Here is a 17,783-nt window from a genome sequence, read left to right as displayed (position 1 = left end):
GCAGCTGCTCTGTGCCCACGCATCCTTGCAAGGTGGCATTCCTCGATGCTGCCCTTGCAGCAGACGAATGTGCAGCAGGAATCAGGGCCGCCACTAAGCAGGGTGGCCCAGGGAGGGTCCCCACTTGCATGAGCCAAAAGGTGGCACGGGCAGAAAGCCCCTTACCTGGGGTGGAGAGGCTGCGAAAGAGCTGCGCGGGGTGGTGAAGTCCCCAGGGCAGAAGCACTGTCGCCCCCACGGAAAGTCCAGGCGCCTCCGGTTCCCAGAAAACGAGGAGGGCGAGAGAAACCCCCCGGAAAGCCCCGCGCTCTCGCTCTGACGGGGCCGCGCCGCACGCTTCCTCCCGGCGGCCCCGCGCCGGCCACCGACGGCCCCCCGGGGGCAGGGGACCCGCTCGGGCTAAAAGCGGCGGTGCCGGCGCAGCCGCCCCAGAGCAGCAGCCGGAGCAGCCGCGTGCCCGGACCGCGGCACCGACATGGATTTGGTGGCACCGGGGGACACCCGCCAGGTAGGGCCTCCATGTCGTGCTCGTGGGTCCCGCCGCTCGGCACCGACCTGGCGCCCGTGGCCGCTCAGTAGTCGGTGTAGAATCTGTCCCGCTCTGCAACAGCTACATCTGATTACTGGGTCACCACGGGCGCCGCTGCCCCGTCCCGAGCCCCGAGCAAACGCAGGAGCTTCCCCGACGTGGGAGCAAACGCTCCCCGCGCAGCGCCCACTCGCTTTTATTTTATTTTTTTAATTTCTTTTTGCCGCTTGCGGCTTCAGCGTTTCCTGGCGCAGCTGCTCCCCGGCCCCCGGCGGGGCGGACGGGGCTTTGCCGCCCTCCGCAGGAACTCGGGCTCAAAGTTGTCCCTCGCGAGGGGTGTCCGCGCTGCCCCAGCGAGGCAGGCGGCGGCATCGCGTGGAACGCGGTGGCGGGTGTCCCGGCTCCACCACGTGTCCCCCCGGCAGCACAAGGGACGTGTGTTTCGGAGGGAGTCTTTAGATGTCCTTGAAGCCCCATTCCACCCCTCGTGGGAGGCTGCTCCTGGGCAGGGCTGCTCCGCGCCCACGCGAGCGACCTGTGCGTGGCTCCTCCGTGCCACGCGCGTGGCCGTGGGGGGCTGCTCTGTGCATGGCCCGTGTGTGGCCAGCCCATGCCCAGCTGCGCGGCCCGTGCAGGGCTGCTCCATGCCCACGTGCGACCCGCGCGTATTTGCTCCGGGCCCACGCGGGACCCCGGCCCTTCCCGCCTCCCCGCTCCCGCGCGCGCGCCGCGCGACCACGTGACGCTCCCGCCCGCGGGGACTTTTCTCATCAATGAACGGGCCCCACGTGACGCGCCTGGGCGTGGCCGCGGGGGCGGCGCCTCTGCGCCTGCGCGCGGGGCAGTCACGTGGCCGCGGCGGAGCGGAGCGGAGCGGCCGTCATGGCGGTGCCGAGCGGAGGTGGGGGCGGCACCGGGGCCCGAACCGGGACCCCCCCCGTTCCGGGCTCCGCGCGGCCTCGTTACCGTCGGCTGCTGTGGCCGGAGCCCGGGCTCGAGCTGCCTCTGCCGGGAGACACGAGGCCCTGAGGGGAGCGGGGCTGGGAGGGGAGTCTTGAGGGCCCTGCGGGGTCCCTGGGCCTTGGGGGGGGATCCGGGGAGCTCTGGGGGGTCCCAGCGCTCCGGGGACAGGAGGGGACTGAGCGGGCAGGGGGTCCGTGTGGCCCCTGTGCTTAGGGATGGGGGTTAGGCCTTGGGGACATCCACGGGGCTCTGGAGGCCCCTGGGGACAGGGAGGGAGGGGGTCCCTGTGCTGCAGAGCTGAGGGCAGGAGGCCTTGGGGGCGTCCAAGGGGTTTTGGGGGGTCTCTAGGCCCTGCAAGGGGGGGTCTTGAGGACACCAGGCCCCGCATCCCCGCGCTGAGCCGCCCTGGGCGCCCGCAGGGAGGAAGGAAGACGCGTGCGGCCTGCTGGACCTGGCGGAGTACACCAAGAACCGGCCCTGGTGGCGCAAGGTCTTCGCGCCCAGCTCGGGGTCGAGCGCTGAGAAGTACAACGTGGCCACGCAGCTGGTGATCGGAGGCGTCACGGGATGGTGAGAGGCGCTGCCGCCGGCGGCACCGCGCGGCGTTTTGGGGAGCGCCTGGCAGAAACAGGGCGGTTGTTTAATGTGGACCTGGAGACCGAGGGCGTCTCCTGAGGGAGGAGGGTAAAGCAGCAGCAGGCTTGGATTTCGGAGGGCAAATGGGTCGTTCTTCCCAACTTCTGGTGTGACGTGGAGGTCTGAGGGAGTTCTGAGGCCTCTTGGAGAAGAGGTTTTTCCATCCCTGGGACATGGCTGTGCTCTTGGGATCTGAGCACAGAGTGATCCCGCAGAGGTGGATTTCGGGATCGAGCCACCGGAGGAAGCGCTGGCTGCGGCCGCCTTGCAACTTCATTCCCACAGTAACACGGATTGACTCGAAAACTTAGTGTGTTGACGCTGCTCTGCTGGCACATCCCTGCTTCTTGCCGTGCTTGCCCTCTCCCCATGCAGGAGCAACCATTTGAAATAACACACCCTGTTAACCTTCGAGTACAAATACACACTGGTCACATCTCTCTGGTTTCGGCCAAGTGCATCTACTCAGGAACGGGCAAGGGAGAAGGTTCCTGTGTTGTTTTGCAATGTTGTTAAGGAAGCTGTGGTCGAAGCAAAGTCTGTCTGAGGTGACAGAATGTGTCACCCCTGCACTGCAAGATGGAGCAATGGGGTGACACTTCCTGGAGCTCTGGAGGCTACAGGGATGTTCTGCAGGTTCAAGTGCATCTCGCTGCTGGAGGCAGCAGTAGCTCCCGGGCTCTGCTGTCTTATTACAGCCCCCAAATAAATGAAACTGGAAAGCGAGCAGATGTTTGAGGTTGCTCAGGCTTTGCCCTGTGGTCCACGGTCAGTGCTCTGCCAGGGAGCAGAGGCTGATGTGCTGCCTTGAACTCCTATTAGAGATGATGCCAGTTTAAAAAAGAAAAAAAAAAGTTAATTCCAGTGAAATCACATGTTTCTGGAGATGCTTCTTGGAGGCCCAAAAGGGCTTTTGAAGGGAAAAGAATCACATCTGTTAAATGCTGAGCTGTGGTGGTGAGAAGTAAAAGGTTATGGAGCGTTTGTGCATTTGGCTGGGCACAATTCTCCTTTGCTCTGAGCTCTTCTGGCTTCTACCGCTGGTCAGGCTGTCTCAGAGCCCTGCACAGTTAATGTCACACACTGTCCTGTGGCTGGAGCATGGGGGGTATGCACTTGGGGCCCCCTTCTCCTCACCGCATCCTGGTTTATTTGCAGGTGCACTGGATTCATCTTCCAGAAAGTCGGGAAGCTGGCGGCAACGGCCGTGGGAGGCGGCTTTTTCCTGCTTCAGGTACGTGCGAGCGCCGGAGCCTTCCTCTGTGTCTGAGGAGGAAGACTCAGCTAGTGATTATCATAATTAACAACTGTGCGACTCAACAGGTGATCCTAGTCGACCATAATCAACATGTCCCAGCAACTTCCCTGTTGTTTGGACACATGGGATCAGATTCCTACTCTGCCAGGGATGTCATGTGTTACCTGTGACATAGATTCCCATTCCCATGGGTAGTATAAAGCATATTAAAAACAGATGAAAGCAAGTTCCTCTTGTGGAGTTACATAAGGACATTTTAGAAACACATTACATCACCTTGGTGGTGCTTCTAACTTGTATTAGCCAGAGATGAGTCAAATCTGTAAAGACTTGGAAGCTGTTTTGGCATGGTGGCTCTGGGCTCCTGATGTGCTGAAGGGGCAAGGCCTTTGCTCGGATCTCTGAATAAATTCCTTGCCCTCTGTAGCAGCAGCAAAGCAGGAACAGTGTGCACAGGATTGCCAAGAGGCCCTTTTTGCTTAGGGACTGCTAACAAAAGCTGGACAAAGGCGTGTGGGGCTGTCACTGCAGGGGACTTGAGCACAGTGGCTGGAGCAGGAGCCAGGCTAGTCCAGGAGCAGTTCTGCACTGTTGCTGCGGACCTGGGGTCAGAGCTGGCTACTGGCCTCAGTTCTGTGCTGGGGAGATGGGAGTCCCTGGAGAAACAGCCCTCAACGTCCAGGGGCTGGTGTCTGGTCTGTGATGTGCGTCTCCAAGCTGCCTTCCACAGGAGCTGAGCTAGATCAGAGGAGGATCTTTATAATGTGCTGGGAAAGAGGAAACAGAGATTTCTGTCTCCTCTGACTATTTTTCTTCTGATTTCTAAGAAAACTTGCTCTGGACTTGAGCATCTTGGACGCTGTAATGTAACCTGTGCATCCTGCAGGGCGCAGAGCAGGTCATAGGCTCCCGCCGCCATCCTGTTTGGTTTCCAGTGTTGTCTCTCATGTGTTTTGTTCTCCCTGCCCTTCTGGTTCCACTTGTTGTGCTGACGGCCCAGAGCTCGCCCCGAGCGGGGAGAGTCTCCCCGTTGAATCACCCTGACCAAATGAAATGCTTAGGGAGGAACAGCCTATTAATAACAGCAGCAGGAGAGTGAGGGCCAGCGACACACGTGGTCGTTGCGAGGGGGAGGGATGGCAGCTTTGTGTTAGGAGAGGCTGAGAGGCAGGGACGTGCCCGTCTGCTCGGGGATTACCGCGGCTGGCAGATGTTGCAGGGAGGTTAATGTAACGGGACGGTGCTTTTTCCAACCCTTAAGCTCGTGTGCTCAATCTCCTTCCTCCCAGCCTACTGAACTAGCCTGTGGGCTGGCTTGGGTTTGGGGTGACAAGGGGTTTAGCCGTAGGTTGGGCAGGATTTCACTCCAGGAATATTCTTTCTGTCCCTCCGAACCGTAGGTCGCGAACCACACGGGATACATCAAGGTGGACTGGAAGCTGGTAGAACGGGACGTGAACAAAGCCAAGCAGCAGCTGAAATTTCACGGCAGTGGTAACAAAATGTCTCCAGAAGTGAAAAGCAAAGTGGATGAGGTGAGACAGCTCTCCCAGGGTGTGTGCGGGCACCCAACTGGATGAAACAGGATCAACTTGGGGGTTTTAGGGATCTTCCCCCACTAGGGGCTTGCGTAACAACGGGAGAGATGGCAAAGCCACCCAGGTGAATTTGAGAGAGCCAAGGTGGCTTCTAGGCACGATGCCAGCTCCCCATGTAGCGAATTCCTTGGTGCTGGAAGAAAATTCCCTGGCATTGTGGGGAGCTCAAGAGGAATCTCTTCAGTGTGACGAGCACAGCTGAGCACATCTGGAGGCCGCGTGGTCTGTGCGCCCCGGGCTCTGCTGTGTCCCTGTGTGGCACACACGTTCGTTTGTCCTGCCCTCGTGACAGTGACATGTCCTGTGGCTGTAGCCGAGCCCGGGTGTGTGATGCAGGCCTGGATACAGCCTGTGGCTGCTCTGGGATGCTCGTTGTGCAGGATCCATATGTGGGAATGGGAGCAGAGAGGTCATTAGGGAGGCTCCTTTCCTATTGCTGAGCAGTGGCTGCTCTCCCAGCTCAGGGATGAGCCCGAGAGGTTCCTTATTGTGGGGAGGGCAGTTGAGTTACCAGCTGTTGCTGAACCCTGTTGGCTCTGCTCTCTCCTCTTAGGTGATCACGTTCCTGAAGAAGAATGTTATCCTGACTGGAGGCTTTGCTGGAGGATTTCTGCTTGGAATGGCGTCGTAGGAACTGCACTCGGCCCTCGTTTCTTGCCCGGCCTCTGTGTCCTCTCCTTCGTGTTCCCTCTCACTTAGAAATCAGTGGCTGTTGCCAGCAGGCTCAATCGCTTCTGCTCCCAGGTTCCAACCTGTACTTTTTACAATGCTGCTCTGATTTCCAGCTTACTCCTCTGGGCTGTTTGGGTGCTGGGGTTGGTCTGAAGCTCAAGACCCCCAGGATATCAGTTTGATTCCTGTCCCCACCCAATATGCCCAGATTTTGGTAAGTTGCAGCCTGATAGATATATAGGGGCAGAGAACTCTCTAAACAAGCTTCTTCACGGGTGCCCAGGAGCGTTACATTTGTTTGTCTGCCAGTATGTATGTACAACAGCTATGGGTTGTTCACTGCTGCTTGGCTTTCTCTTCCGTGGTACCCGTAAAGCCTGAGCTTCCCTCTGCACTGGGTGCTCTGTGAAATCCACATCTGCCCAACTGGCCTCAGGTGGAGGCAGAAGCATCAGGGGGCAGTTTGGGCTCTGTGCCAGAATGGGCTTCTGGGCTGGTGGTTAGGGAGCCGGTTCCAGCTCTGCGTGAGCCTGGGGCGTTCTCCTGCGCCCCCGTGCCCTTGCACTACCCGTAGTGGCCATTTGGGCTTCTCCTCTGCTGTTATTTATAGCCTTTACTGGAAGTGCGGCGCTGGCACTGCTGATGGAAACTCAGCCCCGCGTGTGGCTCTCCAGGCCCTCTCCTTGTGTTATCTGAAAGTCACGGAGCTCCCGCGCTGCAGGGGACAGTCGGCTTCGTGCTCGGTGGCTGCCCGGCCCCTGTGCTGTCCGCGGGGCCGCTCGGGCAGCGCCTGGTTCAGCTCTTGCTGTAAATCATTACCCTGGCACTAGGTCTAGCGTGGCCGTCCCAGTGTCCAGCTGGTGGTGCCCGTAAGGATGTGACTGTGTGGGACAGGATGATAGATAGGAGATGCATCCTGCTTTAAGGTATGTTGTGCTGGTCCAGGATCCCTGTTGCCAGCTTAGTTGGAATGGGGGAAAAGATACGAAATCTGGCTCGATCTGCTTTGCATGCAGCCTTATCTGCTTCTGCAGAGTACAAATCCCATCTCCCTGGTCTCTGCAAACTCAATTGTTTAATCTCTTCAGCATCTGCATCCTGGGGGCTGCTGTTGTCAGAATGGTCGGGCTGCCTTTCTGTTGTGTCCCTTGGAAATGACAAGTTCCTTTGGATGTGTTCAGCAGTAACTCCCACTTCTATCCCTTCCCTAACCTGAGACTGGTTACAGAGATGCTGCTTGGAGCAGCTAAGGCAGCTAAACTTCTGCTTCCCTTCCTGCCTGCTGAGGAAAACAGAGTTCTTAGGCCTAAATGTCCAAGGTAGGAAAATCAAGGAGTATTCCTGTGGCAGGAGCAACTTCTAGCTTTCTGCTTCAGTGATGTTCCTTCTCTCTTCGAGCCTATTGGCTTTTCCCCCTTTCCACAAAAAGAGCTATCCACCTGCTTCCTTAACTCTGGTATCTGCAGCCCTTTCCCTGCAGAGAACAAGGCAGTCAAGATGCAGAGGCTGTTGGTTTGGGCCCAGCACAGCTGTGTGCAGAGCAGAACTCTAACCTACAAGAGAAAAGGAAAAAAAATACAAAAAAAAAAATTCCCTTAGAGCTGTTCTGCATTGCTGGTGCTGGGTTGACGTTGCCTCCTCCGTAGTCCAGGGGTTTTGCAGCAGGGTGGCAATGCCCTCCAGCAGGTTCCATGGATCTGCTCTTGCTGAGAACAGGTTTTGCTGCTGGAATTTGACCCATCCGACTTCAGGAAGGGGCTGGAGGATGGTGAAGCAGAAGTGGGTGTCTTTGCTCCTGTCCTGCCACACGTGTGAGCAGGCAGGCTCGCATGCTTTTAATTATGGTTGTCTTAAAGGTCATCAAGGGCTGGAGGAATTTTGTGAGGCAGCAGATAGGTCCTTGGTAAATCACTGCTTGGGAATGGAGTGTCAAAAGACTGCTTGTTTGGTTGGATTTTTTTTTTGAGGGGGGTGGCAGGAAATGCAGCGTAATGTGGGAGAATTAATATATATGTATTGCAGGATCTCCCTTGTTCTTGTAGGGGAAAATAATGTTACTTGATCTCTGCCTGGCGTGTTACCTAACACAGTTTTCAGCTTAGGCCCTTTTGAAAGACAAAGCTCAAAGTAAATAATTAACAGACCTTAGGGCTCAAATCCATGTTATTTCTGCTCCAGCCTAGGGAAGGGTGTCTGGGTCCTGTTCCTCAGGTCTGGAATTGCTGCTATGGAGAGAAAATGCCCAGACGTGGCCCTAGTCAGGCTAAAATGTCTTGTTTCCTACTGCAGGGGGGAACAAGTGGTTGAGACAAATTCATCGTGAGTTTGGGGCAAACACAAGCTGGGAGTGGGCAAGGATATCAAAATCCAGCCAATCTTCCTGCTCTTCCAGCGCTGGCCTCGTGGCCGGCACCGTCCGAGCGCTGTGCGGCTGCGCTGGCGGTTTCACACAGCACCAACAGTCTCCACGGGATGCACTTGTGTTGCTGCGGGTGCCAAAACGAACGTCCTGGCCCCTGTCACACGTGCGTGCGCACACACAAACCTGGACTGGTTTCAGCAGCTTCTGGCGCCCATTCCAGTATGGGAAGGTTTAAAACACACTAGGCTTGTAAAGTCTTTTTATATATGGTATGTAAATGCTTGTTGAAGTGATATTTTATTAAACAGTTTTGCTCTAGTTGCTTCCCCGTGTGCGGTTTCTTCGCGTCTCGGGAGCCGGCCCCTCCTCACCCCGCCAGAACAGGGCAGGATCCCTCATCCTGCGGGTGGGATGAGCTGCCCGCGTCCCTCTCCCATGATCCTGGCACCCCTCGGAGCTCCCTGCACCCGCTGGGCAGGGGGATGAGGCCTCTCCTTCCTCGCGGGTGCCAGAGCAGCCCAAGGAGCCGCTTTGATCGCGTCTCACGACTGTCTCTGCAGGAAACACGAGCTGCTCGTCGGGTGTCTGAGCCGCCTCATTGCCTTGTTGCTGTTTCCCCTGATCTTCAAGAATATTAAAAACCCTGTTTTCTGTTTTTCCCTGTGCAGAAAGGGAAGGCTAGCTCTGAATGAATTCTCCTCCCAAGCCCTGGATATAAAATTAGCAAGCAGTTTCTATTTAAACGCGCTGTTGTCACACGCAGCTCCGGACGGCGGCCAAGCTGCCTGGCCCTGTGCAGCTGCGTTGCATTCTCGACAAGCAACCAACCCCAGACTGCAATTTGTTCCAGTCATTTATTTGTATCATGGTATTTCAGAGCAGTGAATACAGATGGTTTTGCTCTTCTAGGCTTCAATACACTCATCTATTGTGCCTAGACTACAGTGGTCTGTTTATAGAAGCTGTATTTAATAAATCGTACTTGATCACAGCACAAAAGTCCTTTACGGCTAGATCTAATGACAGAGTTAGGAGCCTAGTGGGTTCGAAGTCTGTTGTGGAGGTGTCTGGGCCCTGTAATGGACTTGGCACCCACTGAGGTGCCTGGACTCCTGCTACAGTGGACGGAGAGACTTGGGCAGCTCTGAAGGGTGATGCAGGAACCTGTCTACCAAGCTCTGCCTACAGGTCACAGGAAATTCTGCTGCACGGCAGGGAGCGTCTGAAAAGCCCCCTCGCCTGGGGCCCAGACACGGAGTGCCTGCAAGGGGGAGTCTGGAGCGCTCTGGAAAGCGAGTGCCGGTACCTTGTTCTGTGAGGGCACCTAAACCCGTTCTTGGATCTAGCCCAGGGCTCTGGGTACCAGAGCATTGAATTATGCTGGGCTCACAGCATATTGCTTAAAGGTGCTCAGTTACACGTAACAAATTTATAAATCTGTTTTTATATCAACAGTCAGATTTTCCAAATGGATATTGCTCTTTTAAAAATCCTATTCCTGTAGCAATCCCTGAAATAATGTTCCTGTAACATCTTTATTATCATGCAAATAGCAGCGTCTAGGCAATCCCAATATAAAGTAATCGGAACTCTATCCAGTGGGAAGGAGAGGCACTTAGGCAAAGTGACTTGTAGTCACTCAGGATCTGTGTCAGAACTAGGGACAAACCCCAGATCTGATTCCCATTCTTGAGCTTGAACCAGTGGACAGCTGAATGTTGTCTGGAACTACTGCAGGATGGCAGCGTTCCCTTTGCTATGTCAAGATGATCATTTCATGTGTCACATTCCAACACTCTTTTAAGCGTATTTCCTGTACCTCCCACTCCAGAAGTCAGAAAGAACCTGGTTCCAGCCCTGCACGTTGACATTGAGGACGGATTAGAGGAGGGTAAGCGTTCTAAAAACACCACGTTGACTTTTCACAGACACAGGTGCAATGCTAAGAGAAGGTAGATAATGTTTTGGTAGAGCAAATAAAGTCCGTTAACCAGGCCAGCTGTTGGTTCTGCATTTTTACTTTTTGGTGCACGGGATGGTGTGTTCTAGGAGCGATCTGGCTTTCCTGAAAGTCTACAGAAGGACCGAAAACCAAAAGCAAATAGGAGCCCTGCAGGTGAGTCCGTGCCCTGGCACCTGCCGGAGCTGCCGTGTGTTACTGCCGTGGGGGGGGAATTCCTTCTGAAGCGGCCTTAGGCTTTTCTCTCTCCCTCTCTTCTTTCTCAAACCCCGAGCAGCAGATGGACCTGCCCCTGGGGTAGCGGGCACAGCACCTCCGCATCTCCTGCAGCACCGCTGCGCACTTGGACTCCACGTAGTTGTTGGCTGGAAAATCAGAAAGAGGAGAGTGAGGCCGAGCCGGCGCCGCTGAGCTCGCCCGAGGGGACACAGCGAGCCCGGCCCTGCCCCGGGCATCGTTTCCCTGCCTGGCAAAACCCCCCTTTAGGTCACTTGTCTAAAGCTGCTCCGAGCCGGCCTCGCTCTGTCGCTACATGAAGAAGGGAGCTGCCCTTGTTCCTGCCCTCGCTCCCTGCTCTCCTTGTCCTTTTAAGCTGAACCCCGTGATCCCATGTGCCACGTTAGTGCCAGGGCTACAACGGACACCAGAGCACCCGGAGAGGCCGTGGTGCCAGCCCAGCCGTGCGCGTCGCTGCGGGGCTTGCGGGAGGAAGGAGGGGAGCAGCTGAAATCACCGCTCTGGCACCCTGTAACCTGCACTGGGGAGCAGGGCTGCAGCTCTGCAGCACGATCCAGGTTCCCGTCGCCGCACGGCAGGCGAGCGGGAAGCTCATCCAGGTGCTGAACGGGAGCTGCACGGCCACCTTCCCGTGAGAATGCTCCAAATTTCGAGCGCAAGAGCAAAGCAGACACTATTTCCTCAGACTCTGGGGGCATGAAGAGCGATTTGTTTGAGCCCTTGCCTCAAGCAGATCACAGCTGCCAAAAAATAAAAGAATCCTGGGAAAGACAGACAGCTCCCAGAACGTGCCTGGGGCTTTTCCCTCGTTTCTTCCACCTGCTTTTCCTCCCAGGCTCTTCCCCGGGTGCAGCCGGCGGCAGCAGAACCGGCTCTCGCCTTCCCCCGCGGAGCCTCCCCCCCACGTCACGTTGTCACCAACCCACGCGCGGGCTGCGCGGAAGCGCAAAGCGGACACGAATTTCTGCAGAAACGGCCTCTGGAGAACGCGCTTCCAACCTGCCTTCTCAAAATCCCTTTTCCAAGAAGCAACAAATTTTTGCAATTATTTTTCCTCTGTAACAAGGCAGCTCTTCCCAACTCAGGCCACTGCAAGCCCTCTCCCAAACACCAGCATCACATAATCTCCCTCTCCCTTATAAATGCTCAGCTAAGCAAACACGAAAGAGCTGATAATGTTCTCCAGAAGACACCAAACTCTATCAGCTCAGCTCACACAAACCTAATCCTCAAACTGACACACAGCCAAGTCTGACCTGCCCCTAAGACACCCCTAGAGCTGCCATCTTCCCATAAAAATCCACTCAACACCACCCTATCCATGCTGTATCCATGTTATAATGTTTAACGCTACCTACCTACCGCTTAGTCCCAACACCCAGGCATTGACCAGAGCATGGAGAAGACTGTTTGAAACCACACATCGCTGTTAGGAACGCTTTTGTGTTGTGCTAACGGTGTCTTGTTATTCCAAAACACAGGAAAAGCTGTTAAATTAAGCTACTGTTTGCTTGGCAAGCAGGTCCCGCTAACGGCCTTGCTTGAGGTGAAAGAACAGGGTTAATTTAAAAGAAAAAAGCTCCATCAAAGATCAAGACAATGAAAAGACAAAATGATGCTTGGTACCTTGCAAGCATTTCTGTATTTCACAGGCTTGTTTCTGGCAGGGATCCTTCTGGGGCATGGTCAGAGAACTAAAATGATAGGAAAATGTTACTGTAGAAACAATGGGCTTTTTCTTTCTTTTTTTTCCTTCCTTTTTTTTTTTTTTTTTTCTTTCTGGGGGAGGGCAAGACATTCCCTTAAAACCAAGACTTCTACGGAGCTCCCAACTTCCCTGTCTAGCACAGGATCTTGGGCCACCTACTGCAGCTCGCACACGATGCCAACGTGCACAGACAGCAGCTTGGCAGGTGCCTCCGTTCTGAAACAGCTCTGCATCTGGCTAGAGGGTGGGAACGTGGAGATACAGGGGAGTTCCAAGGCCTTTTTGCTTTTTTTAACCTTTTTCCCTGGTCCAAATGTGTGCTTTTCCACTTGGAAACACAGAATTCCCTCCTCCGAACAGACAGGTAAATGAACATAGATGGTTCTATAAATACAGTTCTGTATCTTCAAACCTTATACTGAAACAAGTATTTGTGTAAAGGCCTTCCCTGCGAGCTCTATATAACCAGCGTTTGGTGTCTGTCTTACAACTGCACCTGGAGGAGCAATTTAAAGAACAGTTGTATAAGTCCTGTTAAAATTATGACGGTTTGGACTTTTTTTTCTGCTTTGTTTTGGTTTTAGAAAAACCTCTTGAAATCTCCCCAAAGAAACAGATTGGAGCGGAGCTGCATCCCATTCGAATCACTGCAGGTCCTCAGGAGGACCTTCTGCAGCTGTGACACCTGTGACCTCTCACGAGAGCCAAAGACGAGCAAAAGCTGCTGGGACCAGCGGTTGGATGGGAGACCTCGATGGAAAGTGCTGCTGCTCCAGAAAGGGGTGCTGGGCCCCGACACCCTCCTCAGCCCCTGCCCCACGCGAGGGAGCTGCTGCCCTTCCAGCCTCCGTCTGGGACCTGCCCTGTCCCACAGCCCTTCTCCATAGAGCTAAGGACTCATCTCCAGCATCCTGGCCAAAGTCCGCCTGGGGTGATGAGATTCTGCCTACCTAGAACTCCCCCTGATGCTTCCCTTGGACACGATACTCTTCTTCACTGCCTGTTCTAAACTCTCGTGTGATGGTGCTGTGTGTTGTTAAACTGCTTCCACCTCAGAGGTGGCTGCATTTCAGTGGAGAGAGAATCATAGATTGTACAAAACATACAAGGACCTCTTCCTAGAGCCACTGCTCCTGCAAGACAAAAAGTCACATTAAAGAACGACCAGGAATAAACAGAGCACAGTACAAAAGCAGGGTAACGGCCACACGTACCAGATTAATCACCAGGCACGAGTTTAAGCAGCAGTTCTTCAACACCACCGAGCTGTAAGCGACAAGGAAAAGTTCAATACGTCTACAGTTACCCTGGCTGAGCTAACGGACTTCAGTAAAATAACAGTCCTTTGCCGTCCCTCAGGGAGCTCAAACGACTTCACAAACAGGAATGACTATGGTCTAACGTCGCCACCATCCTTACCATGAGATGGTGCTCTATCTCCCAAACGCGAGAGTTACTATCCCTGTACTGCTCACCCTGGGACAGCTGCCACATATGAGGCAGCCGGGATGGGGGGAGCTGGCTGGGTCGCAGCGCCTCACCCAGGGGCACCTGAACTCTTTGGATCCGGGCCCTCAGCATACCTTCCTCCTGGGGGAGAGCAACAGAGAGAGCACGCGGTTAGCGGCGGCGCAGCGGGGGCACCCGCGTGGCCTCGGCGCCGCGCCGGGGGGACACTTGCCTCTTCCGCAGCCACGAGCCACGTTTTGCGGTGCTCATCGCAGTAAACCCCCACGCGTCGCACCCACAGCCGCACGGGGGGAGCGCCGGCCGGCCCGGCCTCGGCCATGCCCTCCGCTCCCGTCAGGCGCCGGGCATCAGCGCGCGCGGCGGCTCCGGGGACATCCGCCGGGAAAGCTCGCGGCTCCGGAAGGCACCTTGGGGGCGGCGGTGACGGGATGAGGTGCTTTTTTTTTGCTGGAACGTCCCTAACAGTCAGATCTGGGGGGCTAAGGGGGTGCCGGAGGGAATCTCATGACAGGGCGCACGCTGGGACGCGCGTGCTGGGTTATGGCATCTGTAAGGCATTTTGGGACACGAGGTGCTCCAGGTGCGTGGTTAAACCCTGGGAATATTGGCTTTGCTTACTCCACTGCTAGTTCTGGTAACAGTCTTGGCGTAAAACTCAGAGGAGGGAAGGAGAAAAAAAAACGTGATTTAAGCAAGACTTCCGTGGCTAGTGATGGTCTAAATCGCAAAAACAAAACTTGTGACAACGGGTGAAATGAGCCTAGCAGGAACGAAGGTCACTCTGGAGACAAAGCACAAGACTCCACACGCACGGGCTGCTCATGCTTGGAGCCTGCAGAGCCGTCATCGTGGAGGGTCCTTCATCTCCCCTCTGCTAAGAGGATGGTAGAATCGTCCATTCCCGCACGAGCTTCTTGGGAACAGCTCTCGTTCCTCTGCGGAGTTCAGATCTTAGCTGCTTACCATGAGCCACTGATAGCAGCAGGGGCCAAGAGATCTTAAACATTGAGACACTTCTTCCTATTAGAATTTTTGCCTACCAGCACATTTAGCTGTTTACTGGTTAGACCAAGCTGAGCCATCAGCAAGTGAAGGTCAGGGGAGAGGATTCTCTCTGAACCCTAGAAGAGGTAATCAAAACGGGACTGACAGTCTTCATTCTTTATCTGGGTTTAAAGTAGAGTGGAATTAGGCTGTAACGTGTATAGCATCTTCCTGCCATGAAGCAGCTGGGGCTCTCCTATCCCAGGGAAACACAGTGATCTTCTCCTGAAAACTTGTGAAGTTAAGGCAGATTTCAGACAGAAGAAAGAAAATCTGGGTACAAAATAAAGCAGGGAAGGTCAGGGAGAAAAACACTGTTAAACATCAGGGATACATACATAACAGGAAACACACTTCCATGTAGCCTTCTATGTCGTATATCAGATTTTCTCTACTTTTTTTCCAATCAAAAGATCACTCCGTTTTTGAAAACTAAACACCAACAACGGATCAGCCTGAGCAGCACAGTCACAGTATTTTAATTTATAAACCCAGCAAATTTTGAACGTTCTTTTATTACTTCTTTTTCTCCCATTCTGTTTGTTCCCTTGCTCGATGTAGGGAATGTGTATGTGCGTTATACGAAAGAAGAACTGTTCTGAAGACATCCTGTGATCCCCTATGAACTGCAACGCTGCAGAGCGCCGGACTGGGAAACGCTGCCACGGCCCTCCCAGCACTTGGATCACTGGCATTAAAGGAATGCAACAACACAGGGACTAGCCCAGAGGGCCTTCAGGAGGGAGTTGTGAAGCTTAAAGCGACATTTGGACACTTGTCTAAGTCCCATTTGTTCTAATGCATCCCAAGTTGCTTCCTAAATTTAAGCCCACGTGCGACCATTTTGCCCAGCAGTGAAATGCAGCACAAGCCACTGCTCACTTGCAGCCAGCAGAATGTAATCACCCAGCTTGGAATTTGGCCAGGATACTCTCCTACTTGGTGGCAAAATGCCAAAAGCCCCCTCGTGACCAAAAACGCCCCAGAACTTGCTTGCCTACCCTCTTTGAAGCCAGAATTGCCATGGCTCAGCATCCCCAGGACCAGGAGGCACTGTCAGCCTAATGCTGACTTTGGTACTTGGAAAACTACCACTCAGTGAGCAAATTCCACTACTTCCTACAGCAACTAACTTTCCGGAAAGGTCTCCTATCCAAGTGCTAACCTTGCTCAGCCTTGCTGAGATTGGACGATTAAACCATAAAACAGATATTTGAATTTATTGCGTGTGATCATGGTAGAAATGCAGGGTAGTGGTCTGACAGCAAAGGTCTCACGCAGAGGACACTGTGCAGAATGGGCAGCAGTTGTTAACATGTGTTTTTGCTCTTTGTCCAACTAATTTGTCCCAAACTTTCTCCAAACTCCCCAGCCCGGGGTTCATTTGCCAAAGTTCAAAGGCCCAGTCTGGCCTCTCTTTCCTGCAGTCTCTGAGACTACCACAAAAATATCCAGTTAGTGCCGTGAATAAAAGCTCGAGGTCAGGCAAAACCGTCCATTGGGTTTGAAGGGAGACAGGTTTGTCTTTAGCACTCAGAACATACAAGCAGGGAGGATTTCAAAAAGCAGGCGCTTAGACATTTGCAACTAAAGCCTTGAAAAGGGCAAGACATATGCAATGCCCATTTCTGCTGGCTTTATAAGGAAAACAAACAAGAGCCTGGAGGAAGAAATGGTTGAAAGGAAAAGTCAGCTTACTTATATTTAAAGCAAACAGTAAAAAGAGCGCCTTCTATTAAGTCTGTGCCACAGCCTATACCAAAAGATCCAAGCCAACAAAAACCACTCCAGCTTAAATTTGCAGGATTGCAGTGTCATCCTGTGACACTGGTTTCAATGCTCTCATCAATACAACTGCAGAAGATGCAGCTGTTTAGGGTCCTGCTGAGGGGATTCAAAGCTCAGACCCCACTGACAGCAAGGAGACGTGGAGTTTTTGTGTCTATCTCAGCACCAGAACTCAGATGTTTATCTCTGTTCTGGGGCACGGGGGGTTTCTGAGCCATAAGGTATGTGAGAAGCATGAGGATGGCCGGGAAGAGGACTGCGCCTTGTAAGGAAAACAATTGATTTGCTTTTAAAGCAATGGACATTACATGAATATACCCCACCAAAACGACGAGGGGAGGTGCTCCAGCTGCAACCTGGGCCCTTCCCAGAGCTGCAGCTGGCCAAAAACTCGCATTATTAGGGGTTATTTTAAACGGGGACCAGCTGGGATTGTTAGAAGAGTTGAGCTGCCAGCTAGGTACCGAAAAAAGGCGGTGCTGAAGGGGGGCACAGCACTGTGCTAACCCGGCTGCGAGGCTTCTGCGCCAAAGCCGGCTCCAAGCTGGGCGCTTCGGCCTGGGGTGGAGCGAGGGGGCTGCTGCCCGCGCGCAGCAAACGGGGCGCTCGGCGTTCCCGAAAGCGGCGGGGAGCAGCGGGACGGCAGCGCGCGCCCTCGCCCGCTACAGCGTCTCCTCCGCGCTCGGGGCTCTGCTCTGCCCGGGGCGCTCGCCCCCCGCGAGCCTCCGCTCTGCCCGCCCGGCTGATGCTCCCTCGGCAGCCGCGGCCGGGAGGGAGGCTCGGGCTGTGCCGGGATCTAGAGAAACAGGAAAAGACACAGGAAAAAAAAAAAAAAAAAAAAAAAGAGGAGCCGGGGGGGTGGGAGCGCAGGAGGAGGGAGGGAGCAGAGGGCGGCGGGAGCCTCCGCGGGGCAGAGCCCGGAGGGGCCCCGGGGCCGGGCCCGGGCGGGGGGCGCCGCGCGTCTCCATGGCAACCGCCTCCCCCCGGCGCGGCCCAGTGCAGCCCCGGTCCGGTCCGACTCGGCCGCGGTCCGGTCCGGCCCGGCCGCGGCCCCCGCGGTGCCGCACGGCACCGGGAAGGGCCGGAGCGGGCCGGGCCGGGCCCGCGGCCGCCGCCCCGTGACCTACCTGCAGCCCCTACGCAGGTGACAGCCACCGCCGTGTGCACCGGCCAAAGCCGTCCCCCCGCCCGCCCGGCCTCCCGCTCCCCGCCCCGCCGGCTCCCCCCGCCGGCTCGCAGGCCCCAATGGCCGTGGCGCCGCGGGGCCCCTCCCCGCCCCGGCCCGCCCCGCTCCGCCGCCCGGGCCGCCCCCGCCCGCCCTCCCTCCCGCCGCGCGGGGAACCGGCTCCCGCCCGCGGAACCAACGCGCCGCCACCCGCGTGGGCGACACGGCGCTTCCCCCTAGCGGGACCACCCGCCTCTCCGGAAGCCGGCCTGCCCCTCGGGCGGGGAAGCAGGCGGTTGGCTGGCGGCGCGGCGCCGCCGCGCGCCATTGGCTGTCCCCACAGGGGGGCGGGGCGCTGTGGCCCGGAGCCCCGCCCCTCTCCGTCGCGGGAAG

General features: G+C 55.5%; 3 protein-coding genes across 3 annotated transcripts; 1 reads left to right on the top strand and 2 right to left on the bottom strand.

Moving 5' to 3' along the window:
- The first annotated feature begins 1,398 nt into the window (after positions 1–1,398).
- FUNDC2 (FUN14 domain containing 2) lies at positions 1,399–5,911 on the top strand. The gene is made up of 5 exons (XM_088538520.1): positions 1,399–1,430; positions 1,912–2,062; positions 3,287–3,362; positions 4,787–4,921; positions 5,538–5,911. Exons 1-5 carry the CDS (start codon positions 1,412–1,414, stop codon positions 5,613–5,615), a joined length of 459 nt encoding a protein of 152 aa, XP_088394646.1. The 5' UTR covers positions 1,399–1,411; the 3' UTR covers positions 5,616–5,911.
- A 2,947-nt stretch (positions 5,912–8,858) lies between these two features.
- Positions 8,859–13,011, bottom strand: CMC4 (C-X9-C motif containing 4). Its single transcript, XM_010224300.2, has 3 exons — positions 12,874–13,011; positions 11,842–11,909; positions 8,859–10,343 (listed from the first exon to the last, which is right to left on the bottom strand). Exons 2-3 carry the CDS (start codon positions 11,897–11,899, stop codon positions 10,174–10,176), a joined length of 228 nt encoding a protein of 75 aa, XP_010222602.1. The 5' UTR covers positions 11,900–11,909; positions 12,874–13,011; the 3' UTR covers positions 8,859–10,173.
- MTCP1 (mature T cell proliferation 1) lies at positions 12,935–13,728 on the bottom strand. Its single transcript, XM_088538521.1, has 4 exons — positions 13,605–13,728; positions 13,343–13,513; positions 13,138–13,189; positions 12,935–13,056 (listed from the first exon to the last, which is right to left on the bottom strand). Exons 1-3 carry the CDS (start codon positions 13,710–13,712, stop codon positions 13,142–13,144), a joined length of 327 nt encoding a protein of 108 aa, XP_088394647.1. The 5' UTR covers positions 13,713–13,728; the 3' UTR covers positions 12,935–13,056; positions 13,138–13,141.
- Positions 13,729–17,783: the final 4,055 nt, after the last annotated feature.

Source organism: Tinamus guttatus, unplaced genomic scaffold (genome assembly GCF_059628265.1).
Source record: "Tinamus guttatus ecotype Peru unplaced genomic scaffold, ASM5962826v1 Tinamus_guttatus_pri_ptg001087l, whole genome shotgun sequence".
In the NCBI taxonomy this organism is placed as follows: Eukaryota; Metazoa; Chordata; class Aves; order Tinamiformes; family Tinamidae; genus Tinamus; species Tinamus guttatus.
The sequence above is the reverse complement of the archived record's forward strand: the minus strand, read 5'-3'. Positions and strand labels throughout refer to the sequence as shown.